Source organism: Bombus pascuorum, chromosome 7, assembly GCF_905332965.1.
Source record: "Bombus pascuorum chromosome 7, iyBomPasc1.1, whole genome shotgun sequence".
NCBI classification, from domain to species: Eukaryota; Metazoa; Arthropoda; class Insecta; order Hymenoptera; family Apidae; genus Bombus; species Bombus pascuorum.
This window is the reverse complement of record NC_083494.1, coordinates 4,061,836-4,087,461: the sequence shown is the minus strand read 5'-3', so window position 1 is coordinate 4,087,461 and position 25,626 is coordinate 4,061,836. Positions and strand designations below refer to the sequence as shown.

The following is a 25,626-nucleotide window of genomic DNA, read 5'->3' as shown; positions in this document are numbered from 1 at the left end:
GCCGGTCGAAATTATAAAATTCTTTAGCTACCCAAGATCGACGGTATACGACATTGCTAAGAGATACGCAGCCTCAGAGTGGTTCGAGAAGGGTTCTCCTTCTCCGGCGAGAAAAGTTCAGGTTAGGGAAAAATCAACAAGGACGCCAGAAATTATTCAAAGGGCCCAAGACATGATTTTGGAAGATCCGGGAACTTCTGACAGGTCCTGAAGACAGTAATAAAGCCGTGGATGGAAATTACGGCTTCTGGAAGGCCGTATTTATTTCAACAAGATGGCGCACCTGCTCACACAAGTCATCTTGTTCAAAATTGGCTCTCTGACAATGTGGACATGTTTTGGTCGAAAGATTTCTGGCCTCCTAACAGTCCCGACCTAAACCCATTGGACTATTACGTGTGGGGCGTTATCGAGAGACAAACTAATAAATGCAGGCACCCCAACGTCAACTCCCTACGAGCTGCTATCGAGTCAGAATTCGCGACAATTAAACGCGACCAGTTGAAGTCAGCGTGCTCGCGCTTTAGAGCAAGAATAGAGCAGGTCATAGAGGCAGAGGGTGGTTACATAGAATAAAAGTTCTCAGCAAGGACCCTTTAAATGAGATATAACAACATTTTCATGTGTTTTTGTGTATTGACTTAAATAAACAACTTTCTGCACAAAACTTCTTTTGTCCGGATTCTAACGGCGCACCCTGTATATATACTCTGTAGTCTATATACATATAATACAACATTACAAACGTTTAAAATATTTTCGAGGCACACAAAATTGTTAGAACTTAAATATTTAATATTATATAAACTATAGAAAATCTATAAAATTGTCACACGTGAGTTATTTGTTATTAGCAAAATTCATAATCAAATGAAAATACTTATAGATTCATAGATCAAATTACGATAACAGTAGATATAAATATCTACTTTCTCTCCAAATTTTAGAGTTTTACATAAATTTTTACGTAACTTTTGTCTTTTTGTTATTTTTCAGAATTAAAAGCTGATTGCGCAAAAGTACAGGCATGTCTGCGCAGAGGGCAATGTTCGTGAACAAACAATTCAACTCTCCTATCAATTTGTATTCACCTCAAGCAATACAGGAAACTTTGGATAGGCAAACTCAAGTTCTAGCTAATGGTGCAGTTGGGTAAGTCGATTTTTCTATATTCAAGGTTGATAAGTTTAACAATACAAATTGTGCCACCATTTATCATTTGTGTCGAAATCCGATATGCAGTGTAACTTTTGAAAATATCTTCTATTCTCTGCTCTACGTTACACATGCCAAAAAGTAATTTACGTGGTTTTGGTTATATAACTATTAATAGAGAGAAAAAGCAATCCAATTTCAATTTCAGTATGTATAATTTATAATATACATTTTTCAGAAACAACTGTACAACCATACACTTCAATAATATATTTTTTCACACACTACATAATACACTTATAAAGCAGTACACAATTTATTTAATTATCTTACTTATAATATATAATTCCTTTTAACTAAATATTATGTGATACGAAAGTGTAGATACTTTCGTTTTCATGGCACATTTTACATATTTTCCGAGATATTTTACGAGTAAAAGCTTTATTTTATTCGTTGTAAATTCTCCAAATGCTAAAAAATAATTGTACTGCTGATTCACAATGCTATAAGCATGTAGTAATGGAAAAAAACGCGTTGAACAATATCGACAAAAATAATTCTTCCCTCACCGAGTCACTTAGATCGCTGAAATAGAAAATCACACGTTACCTCGATAAAAATCTATAATTAGTTCATTATAGTTCTTTCTTTATCTTTACAACTTTTCATAATATGTACACAATACGTTGTTACCATTTTTATTTAATTTCTTTTTCTTCGGCATATTATTTTCGTCGAAATTTTTGTTTCGATTTATGCAATCTGTAGAATTTCTAGAATTCTAAGAATTTGTTCAAGTTTAAAATGGTCTCATAGTTTAAACTGTCAAACTAATTTAGCAAAGTAATTATAACAAATAAATAATGAACGATATATAAAAACTGATTAATCGAAACGTCAATCTGTATTACATAAAAAGCCAGCCAACAATTTGTGCATTACATTTAACCAACTGATTCTAATTAAAATTGGCAATTTCGTGGCGCACGACAGAATCCGGAAGTGTCTCTAAAGACGAATAGTTAAACACGTTGAGAAGATGAGAAGACAGAGGATTCATTGGCACCGCGACCACCTTGCGTCGATCAAGATAGACTGCACCTGGTCCACGTGTGTCGTTTGACGGATTCATATCGATCCTCCCGTCAACGTGTGGCTGCTGACCGGTTGCAAGTCGATGAATCAGCCTTCTCGCCGTCATTGGCGAGTCGACCGTTATTTTCAGAAGACCGAATCACACGAGTTAGAAATAAACCCCTCTCGAATCCTATAGCCGTTGCGCAAAGTTCGCGAACGCTGTCGTACTTGACTTAGTTTCGCGTTTGGTGGCCTCGGTGTGCATGGTACACCACCGGTTTTCTCGTGCGATTTACAAGTTGTCTTCTGTATCGTCAACCCTTTCCTTGTGATCAACATGCTCGCCCAAACCAGGTGATTCTAGCTGCGTCTATTCTTTGTCATATAATTGTGTCGAAACAAATAGGAGGGATAAGTTTGGTTCGGTTTGAAGGAATTGGTCGAATTAACTGTGAGAAAGAATTACAGACATCGTATGGTTAATCTCGATTCTTTTCTTCGACTATATCGTGTGCTTGTTTCTTTTAATCTCTAATACGTAAATGTGAGTCTTTTCGCTACATAACTATCACTACACTTCGTGTGTTTTACTTTGCACTACGTAATTGTATCGAATGTATCAAAAGGGATGATTGTTCATCAAAAATTTTATAATAATCTTAATTTAGAACGTTTGGAGACGTTATAGGATTTTTTTCGAATTTGCTTAAAGGCTTTTACTCATTAAAAAACGCGCCGAACTTAAAAGTCCTAATTTATACTTTAAGGGTTATACTACGTTATAAGTACGTTCACTTAGGAAGAGTTAGGTATTTTTAGGAAGAAGATTAGGATAAAAAGAAAAGATTCAAGGCTTGAAAAAAACGCAAATAAGGGAAGGTATGACGATAATGTATGTTCAGTGTCGAGGATATTATGTTTTATCGTACAACCGTTAGTCAAGGTTTCAGGTGAAAATTTGAACTTAATTTAACTCTCACTCATCTCTCTTGTCAATTCGACACACTTTTTCGGTAGAAGATTGTATTATTCCGTCATTTATAGAACAATTTTTCCGTACCTTTAACCTGCGAATGAAATCCGATACCTCTGAAGGAGAATTAGTGTAAGTGCGTGTAAACGACAAAGAGCAAAATTAATTGTTTATCTTTTCGTTTTATTCACATTCTGTCAATGTGATACACGAGGGGCACATTAAGTTGCGAAAATTGGGGACAAATGAAGGTTAAAAAATAAAATAAAGGTTATCGATAGAGATTGTGTTAGATTCTTTACACTTTTGTCTGTATGATAAATTTTATATACATATTAATTTAATAACAATTTCCTTCTTAGATAACGCTATATAGGACAGTTTAAAATAAATATACTTTTACTAAATATCGAATCCACAAATTGTGATAGTAAATAATAAAGATGAACTTACTAATTTGAGCATACAATGTCCCACTTATTCAGATATAAATAGCTATATTTTATGGCAGTTCCATTTGTACTTCGCTTGCTAAAGTTATTTTTACTATGTAATATAAATAGAAAGTTTACCTGATATTTATTGGTGGATAATTTGAATAATAAATATCAACTTTAATGAATTTTTCAGGATCGATTTCAATCAACTCGCCAAACCAGCGAATTTACAAAACAGTGCGGTCCTACGAATGCTTGAAGAGGAAGAAGCAAGGCAACGAGGTGGTCAACCCAGTAAGTATATAAAGATTATCCGATTTCTTTCCGAGAAGTCGTTTCTTGCTACTAAATCAGCGTCTTTGCAATGTAACGTTATCTCTAGAATAAGACAGATAATATGTAACGTGTATGTACATTGTACATAGTCTAGTAAATGACCTCACGTGATCATGTAAAATGTAAATGTATGATCGTATATAACGTCTTCTATTACGTCTAACTCTAGAAAAACGTCTGTTATTTGCCATTTTTCAATACACTGAACTTTCTCGAGACGAAGCTGGAGTAGGTTATAAAGTAACTTATACAGGGTGTCTCCGAAATCATGGTACAAGTAGTCGGGTGACGAATCCACTTACAAAAATAAGTAATAAATAAATAAAATAAAAAATAAGAAAAAGAGGATAATATTGTTTCGTTTAAGGCTTCGTTTTTGAGAAAAATAAGTTTGAAGATACGTCAGGTGTCCGTGTACCAATTGTAAGTTTCGACGTCTTTACGATCCAACTTTTCTTTCCGTTCCTGTTGATATCTATAAACATGAATAATGTCACAATTTATTTCTTATCATTACTGTTATCTTATTTTCACATGGTCCGTATTGGAAATGATTTTATAAATGAGGATAAGGATATTACTCTTTAAAAATCCTTTTATTAACGTAACAAGTGTTCAAAATGTCAGCCGCTCTATACATAGCTCTGCCCGTCTGACTAAGTTATCATCGATACAAGCAGAAAGAAAAGTCGGATAACTCGAAACTTACAATTAACACACGGGCAGCTGACGGATCTCCAAACTAATTTCACTCAAAAACGGAGGCTCATTATATTCGCCTCTATTCTTCTTTTTCAATTTATTTCTGCATGTAGAATCGCCATCCCATTGATTGTATTATGATTTCGGAGACACTCGGTATATTAAATTTATTTTACAAACAATTTCAAATTGTTAAAAATGTCGCTTACTTATAGTTACAATTATAAGCGTACAGTATATTAGAAACTCAGTTCTCAAGTGTTTTTCAATAGAATGCAAATAATCATTAATCACTTTGTAAATTCGTCGATTGATTTCTCAGAATTTGCATATCACTGTAACGAACGATTTTATGTTCAACATAAAATAGAAGTGTTATTCTCCTCGTTTCAAGTATTCGGCTAAATGTCAAAATGCATATGCAAATAGATATTTCTTTGTCAGGGTGAATTCGAAATATAAATTTGAATATTTTGTTAATTGATACCATAATAATTAACAATCATACAATTGTATGTGCTTTCTCAATGTATCAGTCTATACGTTTACATACATACATACATGGAATGTAATTTAATATAGTTCATTCCCAAGAAACGACTTCAGACCAATGTACATAGAAAAAATAACATATGCATTGTATAAAGGGAATTAATCGAAAGATTTCAGCCACCGAAGCACCAAGTCGCGCATTAACCCAAACGAAGAAGACTAACAAGAAGCGAATCTTATGCTGCAACTGCTAATCATGAACCAGGGAGACTAACATCACTTTCAGCCAGTTTAACGTATCTACGGAGAGGTGAACACTAACAATGTCACTTGCACGATAAAACTTTGATCGGTCCTTTCTTAATCCTTAACTGCTATTAACAGATTCTCAAATATTCTAGAAACCTAGAAACATCTTATTATGAATATTGTCATAAGTATATTTTCAAGTAATACATGACATTAGATGGCGGACTAAAAATCACAATGATGTACTTATGTAATTCAAAATTCTGAGAATTTGAATTTAATCATACGTATTTCAATTCTTAAAAGTGTTACCCTTTCAGTTTCATAGTCGATTAAGTTATAATTTTACTTTCTGCTATGACATATTTTCATGTTTTGGAAATATGAGTGTTGAATAATGAGTTTGTGAGTTTCTTATAATATAATAAATTAGAATACTATTTTATACAAAAAAATTGTGAATTGGCTTATACTACTATGTTTCTCAAATAATCATATGTTTTAGTAATCCCTAATTATATAATACATACACAGATGTATATATTGTAGTTTAAAATGTAGCTTTATAATTTTAATTCCTTATTGATATATGTTACAATTTCACTAGAGACTTAATACATTTCCATTTTATCATAGTAGTTAAGTGTTAAGTTCTGCTTGTTATCCTTGCTTGATGATCTTTGGCCTCTTTGCTTTTGTTGTTCGTAATTGATTAAGAACAGTCTGTTTCATGAGCAGTGATAGTAAGTATGATTATAAATATTGGTCTTCTTCTTTTCCTCCGATGGCCTTGTCACCTGCTTTTTTCACAAGCTGCAGATAATCATCTTGTTGCTTGAAATTTGCTGATTTGGTAGCTTTTGGTAATTAGACAATCGTGTCATTATTACTTACCTACAATTCGGTTATTTTCTACAATTTCTATTGCTTGTAATTATAATTGTTCATTCTTCCTTTGTAGGATTATAGAAACATGCATTATATTGTACTTGTTTTGTGAAAAACAAGTACATCGATCATCGAAAACAATTTATGTAGGAAATTATTACATCTAGACATTATTACAAAAATGTGTTGATAAAGCTATAATTATTTTCACCTGTGAAAAAAGTCAGAGTTCCTTTGCTGCTGATAATCTTGGCTGTCATTTAAATCGTTGTATAAAATATTAAAATCCTCAAAGCTAACTTCAGCAGCTATTTCTATCTATGTGTATCTTGTCTTTAATTAAAATAAGTTAATAAAGAAGCAAGAGTTATTTGTCGAACAGTGATCCTTCTGGAATTCGTAACATCTTCTCATTCGTGTTAATATCAATCCCCCACTTACTGGCCAGTTACCAAGAATCCTCTAAAATCGGTGACTAAAACGATCTACAATAATGAAAGGTACAGGTGACTTGGAGTTAGCATCAGTTGTTGGCGAGTATCCGTTTTGCCAAAGTCGTATCCTTCTTCTTCTACTACTTCTTCTTCCATGTAGCTGAGTGAACTTTTTGTAGAAAGACGCGTGAAACAACGGTACGTTTTACGGAGAATATTTCAAATTGCCGGATGCTAGTGAAAGTTTGACGTGCGTATACCCGACGTGTGTGTATGATTTGTAATACTGTTTCGTATGTGTCATGCAATTTTCATGATTTTATTGTGCCAAGAATTTACCGTGTTGCAAACTGTGACTTGTGGAGTGTCTATTGAGTACAAGGAAATTACGTTTTACAATATAACATTTTACAATATATTACATGCATATAAATAATTATACTCCAGACTATTTTTCTTTTTTTTTTTTTAGAAAAAGAATTGGCGTTTGTTATTAACAAAAGCGTGTTTTGTGAAACTGTATTAAAACTGTCTATACAACGGTATTCGTTTCATAAAATTACATGGAAAGTCGAAGATTCTGCGAACTAATGGAATATAGGCAATGTTGCTTCAAGTGTGATTAAATAAACAGATATCTTGTATATTTGAAATGCGATAGCGAACACCTGTCAAGACTAGTAACGAGACAAATTTTTGACTAACATAAGTTTAGGAGTATATAGTTGATTTTCTTTCATAAAATCTCAGTGAAGATTGTATCACTATTGGTATAATACATTCAAACATTTAATCAATAGGAATAATTTCACGAGAAATATTTAACGATTTTACAAGCAATCTACCAATACAGTAATACTGACAAAATAATTTCAAAATAGAAACTTGAATGTGTATTTTTCGTACCGAGCACCTGTTGAAGTCTTAAATTATTTAGATTTATATCGAAGTAAATTAGTAAGAAATTCGTTTCTATTTCTACAAAATTATTTTTGTATCCATGGTCTCACGTTGATATCCAATATTCAAGGCTCCAAAACCAAAGAACCTAAAAATACAGCAAGGCTGGTCCGAAATTGTGAAAATTCTTCAGCAATAATCGCGTAAATATAAACTTGGCCAGTACCACGTTGCGGTATAGCAGCGTGAATAATAATTCGTTTTATTGACGTAATAACGACTCTTTTCCACGCTTCTTTTTTTATTAAGCACGGGGAGTGAAATTTGATCCAGCGTTCCCAGCCAAATGCGTCGATATACTTGTTAAGTATGAGATACGATGACAAGTAATGACGATGATTTGTACAAAACTTGAGCAAACTTATACAAGCTTGTACATTTTATTTACTACAAATATCTAAATTTCTGGAGAATAATGAAATTTTAGTACAACAGAGTAGTAAAATGAAATTTTAAATATCTACATTTCTGAAGAATATTGAGAAGTAGAATGAAATTTTTGAAGATGTTAACATCTATTTTATAAATACACGAACATTTGCATACGTCATGGCTTAAAATTAGTTAACACACAACATGATGCATCAGTGCACATGCCTTCTCGGTCAAGTCACCTTGTATAAATTACAAATAAGCTTTTGTCAACTTCCCAATAGCTTTTTCTGAAGATGTAAACATAAATGCATTTATTTGTTGGTTACTTAAAATTACACAATGCTTTCTATAATACATATTTCAATTTCGAATAAGGCATTTCGTCATTACTATTCGAACTCAAATAAAGCATTAATTTAAACTTATTTACACAAATCTAATTATTATACAAATATAATACATACTGATCTTACTGATTATATAGCGTAAATTTCGATATTTATATACATATATATTTATTTATAAATTATATATACTATATATATATATATATATATTTGATAAATGAGCATAACAAATTTCAATCTCGAGAAATAATTAACAGATTATAGTGAATATAAACAACAATAAACAATATAATAATTTTAATAAACGTTCCTTTAAGTTCAAAATCGAAAATTGATTTTCCTGTAGCGTTTAGTATTTGTCAATTTGCTGAATAGAAATTTGACAGTGAATTTTCATGAACTTTTCACTTGCTCCTTTTTTTTTTAGGACATTCGATTAGTAAAGATAATTTTCACGTTAAATACAAATAAGTTACACATATCGTAAACTAAATGTAAATACACTATTTTCTTGTTACAAGTATTCCACAGTGTACAACTGTGTAATTAATATAAACAAATCGCCACGTGTATATGTATTTTTTATGAATTAATGTAAATAAGTAAAGATAACAGATACATTTTTCAACTCGTATCATAATAAAAGTTATTTAAATTATTTGCAGGACTTAAGCGCGTAGCTTGGCCTCCACCTCCAGAAGATCAGGATTTGGATTTCGTGGAGCAAGGACCAATACAAGCGAAGGTAAATTTCACCATTTGTAAGAATCTTGTCGAAACTATACGTATGCTTAATAATGACACTGAGTAGAGCAATTAGCGCTAGATACCAGCGACTAGTGTGTTTCTATAGAATCAATTAGCGATACTACCGAACCACAGTTCTAGAACTTTGTACATACTCTACAATCTACAACTTTAGAACGCGATTCTGTAACTGCAATGATACTTAGATATTTATCGTAACGAAAAACGATAGACTCCTGCACCTTTGCCCGAATTACATGTGATTTTTGTCTCATTTTTTTACCCGCATCGTCGTTGCTTGCCCGTACATCTGTTATGCGTGCATCAAAGGTTCCTCGTTTTATGTTTCTCCTCTTTTTTTCTTAACGAATGTGAACTGTTTCTTCCGTGCTTGCTGTTACACAGTAAACCTCCGCCCAGATTAGTCAAGTTACCTAAACTCAAATAGCTTGCAGTGGCTAGGAAAACTATTGCCACATCGTTGTATCTATTGCATCTATATGTATATGCATTAATTAATTAAAAATAAATAAATAAAATATATAATATTTTATAATTGTAATATTTAATTATAATAATTTCGCGTCATTTAGTTAATAACACTTTAGTACGACTATAAAAATTTTGTACTGTGAGAATGAAATATAGGATTTGAGAAAAAGATGTCAATACATTTTGTAGCCACTGTAAATTTGAGTAAATTGAAATCTCTTCATCAGCGTGAAACTCTCGTTCACTTAACGTAAAGTGCTTACTATGTTTAGAGAAACATTATTCAAAACACCTGATTTCAAGTAATTTGAAACATTTTACTCGTGTGAATTACTTCTATTATCTTATTTTCGTTTGAAATATATACAGTACTTTTATGTTTCAAATGGTTCATAAGTTAATTGCTAAGTAACATCTACTTCTTTTCAACTTTACATTCTTAATACTCGTTTAATTAAAGAATTAAACGTATGATTTAGAATGGTCCAACTATGTACTTATGCACGATAGTATACAATATCTCTCTGTTATGTTTATAATTATAATTGATAATTGACATTATAATTACATACCTTCTTTTTATTTTCCACCAAGTATTTGAAATTACTTTTGAAATTAGATTGCTTCAACTCAAATGCCTTGAATTCAAATAACTTCACTAATCTGGACGAGGCTTAAAGGTGAGATTTCCTATAAATGTTAAAAGTTTGCGTGTGAATCTTGGACACAGCAAACCAATCACATGATTACAATACACTTAGATGGCGCAAGGAAGATTTTCCCGTAACGTAAAAACATATAATTCGTTATCCAATCGTTTTGTAAAATATAACTTTCGAATTCACAGCTTAAATACGTCAAAATTCGTTCTTTCAAAAAGCTATAGCTTTTAGTTGCAACACTTCTATTTTTATTGCAGACATTAAACAGTCGTATAATAAAAATAAGTAATAAAGGAAACAATAATCAACTTTTTTTAGCGGATTATAATGTTTCAATTACAGAACAAAAGACCGATACGAGATCAATTTTAGTACCATATTAGAACCGATGCAAAAGCGACAAAATAAATAAAAGCGATATAAATACCGATACAGGAAACAGAAATTTCGTTTCCGTGTCTCATGACAGGTCTTTAGCCAGTTGGTTAGAATGTATGCCAAGTTTGTCACTACGTGCTGTCGCAAGAGTCAAGAGACTGAAGAGAACGAAGCCATACGAAATACTGGAATGAAAAATAAGGAAATGGAGTGGAAACATTATTGAGTGTTATCCGTACGCACGCGATATCCACATTATCAAATTTGCTGGTTGATTCGGCAGAGCCAGTTGCAAACGTAATATAGATATTTAAAAAAGAATCTTACGACAGTTATTCGGGTTAAAAAAGGGCTACGTATTGTTTTAACACCTGGCTGTGAAATACGTTATGGAAATGGAAATACGTTAAATCTCCGATGAAAATTTTACAATTTTATTGTTTTATTTTATAATTGTATCTTACAATTACAAGGTTCGATTACATTGAGGATTACCAAGATATTTGATCTTCTGTATTACTTGAGTTACTATAACGACAATTGTAATGTTTTAGATACTTTAGAATCTTACAGTAGCAGCATTAATATGTAATTCGAAATATCGAATTACAAAAATGAAATCGAATTAAAAAAATTCATAGTATCGAAATCCATATCGTCGCTGTTCTCAAAGCTTTTTCCCTAAATCGATGATATATATTATTTTATAAATTAGCAAATAACTAATTTTATAAATTAATAAGTTAAAATTTATAATCTGAGTTATACCTTACTTTGGAAAGAATTGGATAAAGAATTATATTCAATGTTTTACAAAGTGGGAAATTTTGTGAGGGAAGTTTATATAGGAAATCTCAGCGTAGTCAGTTTATTTGCGACTTCGTGCACGTTTCCCGACGACTGTGATACACTTTACGTCTCCAAATCATATACATAGTATTAATACAAAATGTAAATATGCATTTGACGACGCGGTTGACTACACCATCATGGATATCGAGGCGGATATCCCGAGACTATTTCTCCAAAGAAATATGCCTTAGCAACGCCCTCGAAACAATTCGAAAGGATGATTAGAGCCGGGCGAGCAAAATTCACTGTTCGATGCCTAGATTGGCGATACCTACAAAAGCCTCTGTTTTCCCTTTTATTTTCCCTCCGAAAGACTCGTGGAATCGGTGATCGCGCCTCGTACCAGAGCAGTTCCTCGTCAAGTTCATCACCCCAGCCGCCTTCGACGATCGCTCGTTCGTCGACTCGAAGCGCCGTTCTATCGTCTCCGTCGCCCGTTAGTCCTGGTGGAACACTGCGACAACCGTCACACTTTCAACTTCAGTCAGCGCCAAAGGGTTGGCGACCGGTAACACCACCGGCTACTTCTCCCATCTCGCAACAACCGATACAGCCGAATTGGTACGATCAGCAACAGCAACAAGATCATCGTGCTCAGGTAAGTGGTCAAGGCATAGGTGTCGGCTTCCGTTACATTGTGCAAGCAGTGCGTTGAAATTATTCGAAGAGCGAAGAATTGTATTTTGTCGTAGGAATTATCGAAGAAATTATTGTTGGAAAGCGAAAAGTCGAAAGTGACGAGTTCGGTTAGTAATTAATTTCGTTTTCAGAAATAAAGACTATTGGATTTAGTATGAACAAGTGATAAAAATCTGCAAATATTCTATTTCTTCTCGTATAATGTTTTAACTGTGTAGAACTGTAATATGCATTATGGATTGATACGATCTATGTTCCACTTGTTTTATAGTATCTAAGTATAATATTTAAACTACATACGATTACACGTTTTGCAGCATTTTTACTATTATTTTTTGCGAGCATATTTTGCCTGATTTCGCCTGCTTTAAAATGGGCAATTGTTTATTTTTCATTGATACGTTATTATAATATTCGACGTTTTCAACAATAAATATAGGTGATAATACAGATAGAAAGATCGTAAATTGTGGAAATAATTGTATTTGTGAAAAATGCTTTTGCCTCCATAAATGATTAGATATTATTTTAAATTCAAAATTAAAGCTAGTTGAGCAATCACAGACATGAGAGATGGCATACTTTTTAAAGAAAATTAGAAATAGAAGAATAAAATTCAAAATATTCTTAATTTCTCTCGTCAACTTAATTACGTATAATTTTATAAAATTTTGTTCAAAGTCGACACCTATGTACAGCTGAAAAGTTTAACAGGTGGATCGCTTCGCAGAAGACGTGTACGATAACAAGGAACTTACTGTAATTTCCGAGTGTTTTATGTGTACCTTCCTCCACTGTTCTGGAAACAAGCGTGTAGTCAACGGCTGTTATAATACGAGATGTGTTTCCTTTGGATACTCGATACGTTCGAAAAATCTATTGCATCGCGATTATAGAATTTATAAGATTAATCTGATCGTGTTGTTAATTACAGCAGCATCCTCAAGATTATAGTTCGCCACGACTGGCACAAACTCACGCCCCTGCCGTTTTTGAAGCACCACCGTCCACAATCACACTTCGCCCGGAGCCTCCAATCTCACAGGTAATACTTTTAATTAAAATATTTCCAATTAACTCTGTACATTCGCATATATGTACATTTTGTACGCTTAAACTGTCATTATAAATAGAAAATTGTATTAATCGAAACTCCTCGGCGATCAGTTGTCGTGTACAGGACTGGGTTATATGTAACACATATATTTTGCCGAACTTAGAAAAAGACAGCGCGAGTGAAAGAGAGAGAAGTACGAAAGTCGACTTGATGAAAAGAAACACATCGGTTAGACAATGTTTATGCAACAACGGAATTTTTTCATTTTCAATCTTTATTGAATAAAACTTTTACCAATGTAATCGAGAGGTTTTTTCTGATTAAAATAAGACCAAACACGAAATGATTTGGTGCATATTTGTCTATTTAGTTACATTAACTTATTTTCTTCCGTCCATTAAATATACTTGTAAATTTGACTAAAACTATACCATGTTTGATCTCATTTTAATCAGAAAAATCTCACAAATACATTAGCAAAAATTTCATTTTGAAAAAATCAAAAATAAAAAAGTTTCGTCGTTGTCTCATGGACAATTTGTATTTTTTCATGGACAATTGAATTCGGATCAGATTACACTACTCAGCCGTCGAGCTTTAGTGTACCAGCGGTAACCTTAAATTCTCTTGCCCCCAGTAGTAGAAAATATTGTAATAATATCTATAATAACGGATATGTACAACAATGGATGAAAGATTCAGACGTCTATATTTTTATGAATTATGGCGCCATACTATAAATAATGAATAACCAATAGTCCGCAACTGTCCGCTATTAAATTCTACTCTAAAATAACACCATTTCCAAGTGTATTGTTCATACTTATACTATCCAGTGCTTATGTGCCTGAGCAGAAGCAATTCCCAGCTTCCGATTTTTACGACTGAGTATTGGATTCGTCCGAAACTTCTCCGAGGCCGAAATCATGAAGATAGAACGGTTCTTACACAAATATTCAGATCATTTGTAGAGTAGACTTCGTTTTAAAAATCAGTAGCATTTCGAAAATAATCCTTTTCGGATAAGCGGTGGATGCAGTGGTTCATCTTTGCTGTAGTTTTTTGGTTCATCGTAATAGCATCCATTTTTTACTAATTTTATAACTACCATGCCTACTTATGACCTCAGATGTTCCAATAATATTTGCTATATTTCTACAAATGTCTTTTTCTTCTTGTAACCATTTTTCTATCTTCTGAGCGTAGATTGCTTTATCCACGATTTTCATTTAAATTTAGAAATTGTTACTTTAAATTTAGTATCTCAAGTTAAATATACTTATTATCGTTCGATTAATTCGAAGCACCGATGTATTTGAATTAATTAATTAATGTTCACAGTAAATACAGCATGGAATCGTTTCATATTCATCTTCTCAAGTACATGTACATATGTAATATGTAATATGTAGTATATGTAATAGCAAGGACAACTTCGAACTGTTGGTTATGTAGCATTTATAGTGTGCATAATATAGTGCGATGATCTATCAGAAAAATATTCATCTTAAAATTTATCTGCTATGTATTTTGTTACCATGTATGGTATATTTATACGCATGGGTATTTAAAATTTAGATTTAGATGTATGTGAAATAGAGATTTTTCATTTCGAATAACGAAAGCAAATAAAATAAAATAAAGAAAGAAACGAAAGAAAGAGAAAAAAAGAACAAAATAAAATTGGGTATTTCATCCATGCACGTTCCTTATATTAGATACATTCTAGTTATAACGCTATAATTTGCGGAACTAGTATGAAATAATACAGAACGCTTGGCATGAGTTCAATTCTGAAATATGTGCTACTCTCACGATTTTCGAGGAATCGTTTATAAAGTTTACAATCTTCGGTTCCTCCGTTATAATTCACTTGCGAAAAAATAGTTCTAATAAATCTGACAAATGTTTCAAATATTTCGAATCTTGTATATACAAGAGACATGAATTATGTGCGCAAATTTTTCTATCTCTTCAAATCACAATTTTGAAAAATTATTTAGGTCGCAAACACGTTATTTAATTGTACGTAAAATTCTCAAGATAGAGTTCATTTCTGCACGCTGTGCTGATGTAATCCTGCAAATTATCTTGGGAAAGTTATCAAAATTGCTTTTTGATAAAAGAATTTACATTTGTTTTAAAGACATCAATCTGTAAATGCTTTAACTCTTCCAACATTCGATAATCTTTAGATTATGGGAAAAATCTTTTTTATTCATTTATCCAGAGATTCACCTTATCTTAAATAAACAACTTATACGGTTCCAAAAACAAGTTACATTAACTTCGAAAAATGAAACGATCGGAAGCATTAACGGAATGATCCTTGGCCAGTTTGAATCGCTTTCATGGACATACATGTCTGTAATAATAGTGAGCAATTTGGTCAATATCTCTGATTGTTTTAAGCTTTGATATGCTAAGAAGGGTTATCTAAATAAGCAAAATATCACAAAAAAATGTTACAAACAGTTGTACGTATGTATCTTTAATTTTACCTTGGAACTAAATCTAAGCTCAATCTAGAAGAAATCGCAGAAAATTTCGTCATCCTTATTGCGCAATTTGCTCGCTAGAGCTAGATCTAACCTTAACCCAAAAAATTTCTCAACAAGCAAAACTGGGTTGTATTAACAGTAGTATTAATCCAGTACTTCACTGTTTCACCTTACTGACATCCAATGAATTTATTCTTTGAAGTGATTAAGTAGTGAAATGCTGGTTGACCATCGCAAGGCGACTGCCACTAATCCAATCCAACTTGAAAGTTAAGACCGAGCGGAAGAACACTTTTCAGTGACAAGTTTATCGATTTAGCCCTGGTAGACGAATCGCAAAATAACGAAATTATCTGGGGTTTTTGCTAGATTGAGATTAGGTTTAGATTTACTTCTAAAGTAAAATTAAAGGTATTTATAATTATTTACGATATTTCCTTATAATATTTCGCTCATTTAAATAGCCTTTTCTAATATATTAAAGGTTGAAAAAGTTGGAGATACTGACCAAATTTCTCACTATTACCTGTCTGTCGACACGATTGTAAATGAGTAAGATGTGATTAACTTCCCAGTATAATTTCTTAATGCCATAAACCTACCAGATTTACCTTCACATGCACTTACTTTAAAAATAGGTACACCGATAATGTTATTACGAGACATTAATCCTCCAAAATTATGTGATGATATTTATCTATAAGTCAATATTTTAAGAGATTATGTCATTGAGGCAACTATTTATTTTGGATTACGCTTTTATTATTGATTGATGTAATGCAGGCGAAAAAGTCGTTATTCCTAGAATACCTATAATCCCCTCAAATTTATCGTTACAATTTAAACGTCCCCAACTTTTTATCAGAGTTTGCTTTACAATGAGGGACTTAACTCCAATCGCAGAGTTAAACTCTGAAAGTAGCTGACGTTGATCTGTGGAATTCGTACTCGCACAGTCAATTATACGTAACATATTCATACGTGAATTCTAGCTACTGTTCTTTAGCTACTAGCGCCTAATAGTGAAACTGAAAACATTGTTTATGAGAAGGCCCTCAGCTAAAGAAGACTCACATTCTTTGGTAGAGATATGTCCACAAGAGGTAGCGCAAACACAGTTCTCACGCATAAACATTTTAAATGTGTTTATTTACTATACTTTAGATACATTAAAAGTTAAAAGCATCATTATCGACTATATTAAATGCTGTCCTCAGCATAAAAAACATATCATGCAAATCATGTAATCCACGTATGTAGCCTCGTATATAACCTAGATTAGAAATTATAGCATTAATGGCCATAATATGGAATAATAGCATTAATTAAAAGCTATATCCTGATATTTATAAATAACGAAATATTATTTCAGGCACCAGCGCCAGTTTACCAAGCACAACCTGCCGCGACAAAGGCTCCAGTAAGCGGAAACATGAGAGGAGACTTGAAGTGGCCGCCAGCATCGGTGAGAGCTCAAACGGAAGCCGAAAACAGAGCTAGGATGGAATTAGCGAAAGGTCCTGCTGTTAGACCTCGCAGAGTGCACAAGGACTATAGCGGATTTTTCGCTCAACACGCTTTGAACAGTACCTATCCTGGTTATCGAGCTCCGCCAGGCACTCAATACTTTACCCCTTCTTATCATAATTAGCGAATTTATCCAAGAAATGTTTACTTTTCTCGTAATGTCATCCTGAACTCGATTTTTCACGACATTTGTAAAAACCGTAATTTTGAGATCAAATATTTGAAAACTTGAAATACTACAAATTTTTAAATTACAAACGGAAAGAACGTTAACGTATATATTTCGGTTCAAATTTCTTTATATATATATATAATATGTATATAGGACTTAGGACTGTACACGCATGACAAAATGCGTGTTCCGCTTTTCCAGTTCTTAGTCCAAATTAGTACTTTCACGAGATACACAAGTTACTTTTCCAGGTTCTTGAAACGCTTCTTGTTCGCATTTTGAATTTTAACATATATATTTTTGTATATATTGAGACTGATGCAACATTTGCTTTTTCTCACCGCGACTCTCATTTACGCGTAAAAATTAAAATAATAATTTAGCTTTAAAAACATATCCTTTTTAGGTAATAAATATAAATAAATATCGACATACAAGTGAAAGTTAATGTTTTTGACGGAACAACGTATATCTCGTGAAAGAATCACAATTAATTCAAATATGTGTTCCGATGGAATATTGCTACCATAATGAAAAATGTCGATTAATGCAGATTTTTCAACGACTAACGAATATCTATGTTCGAATAAACATAGAATAAAATACGACAAATTTTTATGAATAAATCATTAATATCGAATATCGAATATCGAAAAAGTTAAAAAAAATTGACCATGTGTCTATTGACTAATTAACGAAACTTTTTAATAATGTAATATATTGATGTGTATAAATAAAAGATATTTACAGATTTAACTATTAAACTTTTGTCTTTTTAAAAACATTTATTTTACGATACAATTTGAATATAACGCAGTAGTTTTCTTTATGAATAATCATACAAAATATGTTTATTTATTAACATTATGTATAAATTGTCTCGTATGATTTATAGAATAATGTCCAATTCTAGAATGAATCACATTTCTATTTGTTATCTTGTTATTAAAAAAGAAGCAAATAAATTACTTAAATAAATGTCAATGATCATTGAGTTATCCAAGTACCGATTTATTTTTTGTCAAGTAATTAACGTATTAAAATAACTTAATCGTATAATATGTAGTAGTTCTTCAAAAATTAATACGCTAACAATCATTATCTTTGACTTATTTATTAATAATTTTCCCTGAGTTTTTTTATTTTTGGGATCCGAACGTAATGTAGTAATTTAAAAAGTACAAGTTTTGTTCTTTTAAATAAATCATTAATCAAATTATGAAATTAAAGTTTAAAAATTGCAAATAATGATTTATCAGAATAACGTGCATAATACAATTTTTGTATTCTCCCTCTGAATTACTGTATGTTGTACTGATGATTTGAATTTTATATGTACAATTCTTTCAATATTCGACTAGACAACATAGATAAATAAATTCTAGAAAAATAGAACAACAATGATGTAAATATCTTATTCGATACTCAAATATATAGCCTCTAAAAAATACAGAATGATGTAGCTTTAATTTTTTAATGTAATTGAATACTTAGATTTATAGCCGATAGAATATTATGCACGTATCGCATGATTAAAGTAGTAAATTTATACTAAAGAGAAGCCATGGGTTTGTTGAATTGCTTGTAATAGTTTATATCGTAACCTTTCTCGAGTTTGATATCGTGGTAAATCAAGTAAATTGAAACATGTATGAGCAACGGGTAGTAAACGTTCATCATTCATTGGTTGTATCATAATCTAAAATAAAAAGATATTAAAATATTGTAAAATAGAAAAATATATATTGCACTAAAGGCTATAATACTATCAAAATAAATTTTAACTGACTTACCCTAATCGCTCTCATGCCTTGTATAGGTATTCTATCACTTCCTGTTAAAAATAACAAAAACTTTTTTTTTTCTTCTAATGTAAGTTCGCGAAACACTTGCCAAAATAGTACAATTGTAGGGTCATCTTTTGTATATCCTTCTTTATAACTTGCATTCCTTTCTAATTCCTCCCAATCGTAATCTTCATTTCCTACTACAACGGCCATAAGTTCGTAACTGTGAAATAATTCCAATACACGACCACCACAAACTTTATGAAAACCTTTATAAAAAGCATGAAAATGAGGTTCCACAGATTTGTTTAATGTATAATCTACATATAAATCAACAAATTGTTTCCTGTAAAAATAATTCTGTTAAAATACAAAGTTTAAAATAAAAATGCCAAAAAGGGATTTTAAAAGATATTTGCATACTTATTTTTCAATGTAACAGGAACTTTACTACCATTTGTTGTAAGTTCATATATCTTTTTTTCTCCAAACACTTCCCTGACCACTTCGAAGTGTAAACCAAAGACTTCTTCAAAATCTGCTTCTTCGTAATCAAGTATATTTTGCATACTCCTAAACGATTATTGAACATTGTATACTATTTTGCATTGTATAATAATATATCTGTTCAAAAAATACATATAATACGCAATTTACTTGGCAAAAATTGGTGACATATCTTTGATATCATTTAAGGCGACTGGTTCATGTAACAATTTCTTATATAAAGCTAATGGAAATGGTAAATCAATAATTATAAAATTATAAATAACTAGTCCACAAAGGATTCCAATTAAGAAGTACATGTTTTCATCCTCAAATGAATCTTCACTGAACCAAATAATTCTAGTTTCTTCATATTGTTTGAACATCCCATATTTGGGATCTAGAATTTCTCTTAGTAATAACATAAAAAACTCCTTTCTGACTCCACCTGCATCTTCTGCTTCCTCGCCGTAAAATTTTACCTAAAATAATGCATTTCAATTATCTATCTATATATAAATTTGTATTATACATATAATACAAAAGTGACTGATCTACTCATCAACACCCAGCCCAAACAACTGTATCTAGAAACGTGAAATTTAGACAGTATACTGCTTTTATGACGAAAGCATGGGATATGAAATTATTTTTGGAAATATCGACATTGAAGGGGTAAAAATAAGAAAAAACTTTTTTTACGTGATAACCGTATTTCTATGTCCACTAAAGTTCAAAAACTGAAATTCCGCATATAAATTTCTCATTAAAAATAAAGAGACAATGTTTGAGCGATTTTCGAAATGCAACTCTTAAATATAATAGGAGTGTTTAAACAAAAGAGTAATAAACATAAATTCAAATGCTGTGCGGTCGAACCTGTGGGCGGACAGCTAGTCTCTTATAAATAAAACATTTAAAATATAATTATAATACTCACTCGAAGAGGCTTTTTTAAGTCACTAGAGTTATATTGTGCCAATTCTCGTAAAGTATCAGCAACTATATTTTCTCGTGAAACGTTTAATACTACAAACTGATTGTGATGTCGTGGGTCTACAGAAAATGGATCAAGAAATATTTGATTCATTACAGCTCGGGTTGCTGCCTCATTCATTGCTGATTGCATCTAACATAACATATATATACATACATATATGTGCAAACATAATATAATATAATATAATATAATATGACAAATATAATATAGAAAATACATAAACGTATTTATATGTATATAATACAAGTTCATGCTTTACCTGAATAGCTTGGTCCGTTTCAAGCAATATAATTTTAGCATTTGCGTCAAGAAGGAATGGATAATTACAAAACACCTTCTGATACTGAAAAAAATTCAATTAAAAATGTAAATGTTTAATTAATACATTTTTAATAGCTTTTAGAAAGTTTAATAAATCAAACAGTCATTATATTACATAACGTACTGAAAAAGATTCTTTTTCTGAAATCCACTTTATGTAATCAGCTCTTATGTCTATAAGCTCTACTAATTCTGGCAAATGAAATGTAGAATAAGGTACTTTATTGCCTTTAGAATCTTCATTGTTCAATTTATTTAGCAAGTATAAAGAATCTAATATAACTTGCAATGTGGCATCCCATAATATACCCTATATAAAAATATTCAAAATATATAAGATTTTAAGCATATTACATATTTCTTTAAATGATAAAATAAGTATTCGTGAGTATTACCTTATTTGGTTTAGCTTGTTTTACATAATGCAGAACAACTGACTTATGAACTCTAACTAATCTCTCAAAATAATGAGACGGTGCTTCAAGCCACCAATTTCTAACAATTTCAAGAACTTCTGGATCTAATGCTAAAATAGCTTTGAAGAATGGCTTATGTAATAAATTACAATTAAGTGGATTTATGAAACCATGATACAGAGGTAATATTAAATAGATTCTTAAAAATTCCGGAGAAATTATTTTAGGTGGCAAGTTAACAAAGGAAGGAATCAAGCAGTCTGATATGCAAGTAAATATCTAAAGAAAGAATAATATATTTATTGTAATTTTATGTATGATAATATCTAAGGTTCGTAAAATTTATTATTTTTTTATATACCAATTCTTGAATTGTGCTGTTATCCAATTCTCTAATAATTCCGAATAATTTAGTTGCTTGATCAAGATCCACTCCATGATGCTTACTTGAACATCCATAACGAGCATCACTTTTAAATAAGAATGATCCATTTACACAGGATAGACTTTTAAATACCGTTTCTAAATATCTATAAGTATATTAATTCACAAAATTGTATGAATGTCATTATTAATTGTTTATAGAAGAAGCAAGATGTGATGAATTGTCAATTGGAAAAAGAATGAATTTTAACATTTTTAGATTTCTTTTAGATAGCCAGTAAAAAATTGGTTATATTATATACTTCTATAACAGCCTTAGGTACTAACTTTTCTACTCACGTCATAAGTTCATGATCAACAGATGAATTTGGTGGAATTCGTTGACATGCCATTAATTGTTCTTCAGTTATTGTAAGAATTTGAGAGGTGCTTTCCAATATTCTACAGTCATCTGGTTTTATATTATCCTGAAAACAATTAAACACATGATATTTATATTTATATAATAACATAAATACTATTATTAAGTTGTATGAGTACATAATAAGAATAGTAATTAAAGAATATCTACATTTTGTGTAACTACTGTAGCAAAACAATGATCTCCACCAGTGAAAATATGTTTAACGACATAGCCAACTGTACAAGAACTGAATTGCTTATCAAGGTCCATCATTGAAGAGCCATTTGGTGCAACCCATGGACCATGTACTACTTGTGGAGTTGTTATGCTTCGAGTAGAATTGTTACCTAATTGGCCTGCACCACCCAAGCCCCATGCATAAACTCTACCTTGTGACGGTACCAATGCCAAGGTATGTCTTTTGCCGCATGAGATCTCAAAATAAAATATTTAAGATAGCATAAACACACGTTAATAAACAAATGATGCACTAATTTATATTTTGTGTAATATACCTGTGTAACTGTGCTACCCATAAGTTCCATAACTTGACGAGGTAAAATTTCATTATTATTACTCCCATGTCCTAATTGACCATACATTCCTGCACCACAAGTAAATACTCCACCATCCTAATATAAGTTTTACATAACATTATTGATAAAGCTATTTAATGTACAAATAAAAATACTTACAACTGTTAAAAATACAGAAAATTCTTCTCCGCAAGACGCATAACATATTTTTGCATTTCGTAATGTTTGCAATTGATATGGTAAATTTCTATTTTGTGTATCATTTAGCCCTAACTGTCCAAATGTATTTTTTCCCCATCCAAATATAGCTCCTACAGAATAATTTAGTTATTTATCTAGTTATGTAAATAATTTATTTCGTAATTCTTATTATAATACCTGATTTTGATATAGCTATGCTATGGTATCCTCCACAGGCAATAAAAGCAATAGGAACACCAGCTAAAGTATTGATAAGTTTAGGTTTTATTTCATATCTAATATCAACACCTAAACCAAGTTGCCCTTCAACATTAGAACCCCAGCTGTATAATTCTCCGTTATTTGTTAATGCAAGAGCATGTTTCATACCACAAGCTATTTGTACTATAATACTTGTACCTAGAGTCTTTACCATACGTGGTGAACATTCCATAAAATTTTTGGAATTTAAACCTATAATAAAGATAAACTGTAAGTTCTTAAAAGAATAGTAATTGGAAACTTCGAAATATAATGTTTATAATAATAAATATCATTACCCAGTTGACCTTCAGAATTAGATCCCCAACTAAACAATTGACCCCATTCGTTTACTGCTATGGTATGATATGCTCCACAAGCTGCTTTTTTAAATACAAATGCATCTAATCCAAGTATTAATTCTAAATATAAAATTAGATATTTAATCTCATATAAATCTAATTTACTGATTTATGTCATCTACTAACATACTTACGTAATCTTCTCCTTCCTTGTTCATGACCAAGTTGTCCATAGTCATTATTTCCGCATGAATATATTTTGCCATCATGAGTAATAACCACTGTATAATTTTCACCACAAGCAACTACAGAAAGAAATTTTTTAAAGGTATAAACAATTAAATGAAAATCTATATATATAAATACATGTATGCATGAACATGTGATTATAGATAAGCTTACTTTGCTGAATTTCTGAAGCTGTTTTAAAATCAACTTCACATGGAACTAAAATAATTTCATCCTCTATACCACCTAAACCTAATTCTCCATGTCTAGTATTACCCCAACAAAACATATCTTCTTTTTTAAGTAGAGATTTTTGCACTTCTATAACAGGCTCACAGGCCAAACGTCGTTTTTTATTCCAATTTGCCTGCACAAATAATAACATAAAGTAGTAACATAATATAGTAATCTTGTATTTATTGAATGTCTATATGTATTTCTTTATAATATGAATAATCATACACTTAATTATTTACATGTGTTCTTTTTAAAATTCAAAATACATCACAACCAAATATAACATTATAGTAGAATTATTTAATTGTTATTGTGCTTTTATTGAACTAATTTCTTAATACTACAGTTGTTAAGAACTCCATGATAATAAACTAGAAATTATATATATGAAATACAAGCAATAAGTAAATTGAAACTAAATAAAGCTACAATTATGATTTAGTCAAATAATATCTAATACAAAAAAAAAAAAAAAAAAAAAAAAAAATGAAATTATTTACAGTATATGCTATGATTTGGTTTATTTTATTTAGTTATAGTATATATATTATTAGCTTAAGGGTTAGTCATGAGAGAAATGACTGAAACTTAACTTGATGGATTTCAAATAAATAATATACATGCTTATATATATGTACATACTTTTATAGTATTATACATTAAAATAATAATTAATACTTAAAATAATTTTTTAATGAAAACATGTATCAATAACTAACCATATTTTTCTATTTCTCTCATACTGAAAGCATCAGAAGTGTGGATGGAACATGCTATTTATGAAAAACTTGTGGTATGGCCTAAAAATAACATTCTTTATAATTCTCTTATATTTAAGATTTTGAAATACAATCTATTAATAATAAAATTGTTTTGATATAAAAAGACTCATACACTGACTAGTTATATTGCTATTTAAATTTCTAATTTAAAATATAAAACATGAAAAAATTGAATAATATGTAAAATTAAATTCAAGCAAATATTTCAGATTATCGCTAAAGAAATTAAAAATAATTTAATTTACGTTAAGGATGACTGTGCAGATATCATTACACTGAACACAATGTCATGTAACAAATTTTTATCATACCTGTTTGTCCTGTCATAAGTAGAATCTTATCAAGTTAGGTTAAGAGAAACGGAAGAAATTTAGTAGTTTAGTATGTGATAATATTTAACGAATCAAAAAGTAACAAATTAAGAATGAAGGAATGTACAAGAAACTGAAATGCAGCAAATTTCACTTATATGTCGATAAGAATTTATTTTTATAGCAAAATACATATTTGTATCGTAATTTTACCGTTACTTACATTTCTCCTAAATAGAGTGTATTTGCGTACTTAAATATAGGTGCTAGAAAAAAGACAAAATCTTCTGTATGTACATATATTACAATCGCGATTACAATTTGCTTATAGTGTAGAAAACCTTTCCTTGCTATGCTACAAGATCACAATCTTGATAATAACAAGATTAAACATACAGATTCAAAACAAAACTTGGGATCTATAAAATAATAACCAAACTTATATAAAAATATCTGGCTGATATACAATTCTGATATACAACAAGTTCTGATAATTGTTATACAATTTTTCAGCATACTATGTGTTTTATAACATTT

At 30.9% G+C, this 25,626-nt stretch overlaps 2 protein-coding genes across 14 annotated transcripts in view; one reads left to right on the top strand and one right to left on the bottom strand.

The window, feature by feature from the left end:
• The window catches only part of LOC132908695 (PDZ and LIM domain protein Zasp-like), a 26,905-nt gene extending 8,694 nt beyond the window's left edge, over positions 1 to 18,211 (top strand). For 7 of the 13 annotated variants that reach the window (XM_060962927.1, XM_060962928.1, XM_060962930.1 and 4 more), the window contains 6 exons: positions 997 to 1,152; positions 3,839 to 3,939; positions 9,094 to 9,173; positions 11,873 to 12,157; positions 13,133 to 13,243; positions 17,129 to 18,211. In XM_060962927.1, coding sequence (XP_060818910.1) covers positions 1,028 to 1,152; positions 3,839 to 3,939; positions 9,094 to 9,173; positions 11,873 to 12,157; positions 13,133 to 13,243; positions 17,129 to 17,407 — 981 coding nt within the window. In that variant the 5' untranslated portion in view covers positions 997 to 1,027 and the 3' untranslated portion in view covers positions 17,408 to 18,211. The other 6 variants (XM_060962933.1, XM_060962935.1, XM_060962936.1 and 3 more) reach the window with 6 other exon arrangements.
• LOC132908686 (probable E3 ubiquitin-protein ligase HERC4) lies at positions 18,207 to 25,626 on the bottom strand. Its single transcript, XM_060962902.1, has 19 exons — positions 25,313 to 25,626; positions 24,716 to 24,796; positions 23,934 to 24,126; positions 23,726 to 23,836; positions 23,529 to 23,651; positions 23,167 to 23,442; positions 22,948 to 23,099; positions 22,768 to 22,884; positions 22,421 to 22,687; positions 22,189 to 22,316; positions 21,827 to 21,995; positions 21,445 to 21,744; positions 21,174 to 21,359; positions 20,988 to 21,071; positions 20,669 to 20,857; positions 19,900 to 20,210; positions 19,666 to 19,815; positions 19,249 to 19,588; positions 18,207 to 19,154 (listed from the first exon to the last, which is right to left on the bottom strand). The coding sequence occupies exons 2-19, from the start codon at positions 24,716 to 24,718 to the stop codon at positions 19,002 to 19,004; spliced, it is 3,252 nt and encodes a 1,083-aa protein (XP_060818885.1). The 5' UTR covers positions 24,719 to 24,796; positions 25,313 to 25,626; the 3' UTR covers positions 18,207 to 19,001.

Bases quoted from the DNA above. Each gene is read 5' to 3' on its own strand.
- LOC132908686 (XM_060962902.1), bottom strand. The intron at 21,996-22,188 runs GTGAGTAGAAAA...ATATACTTATAG, and splicing joins GTTGATCATGAACTTATGAC to ATATTTAGAAACGGTATTTA. The intron at 21,360-21,444 runs GTAATACTCACG...ATTTTTATATAG, and splicing joins AACAAGCTAAACCAAATAAG to GGTATATTATGGGATGCCAC.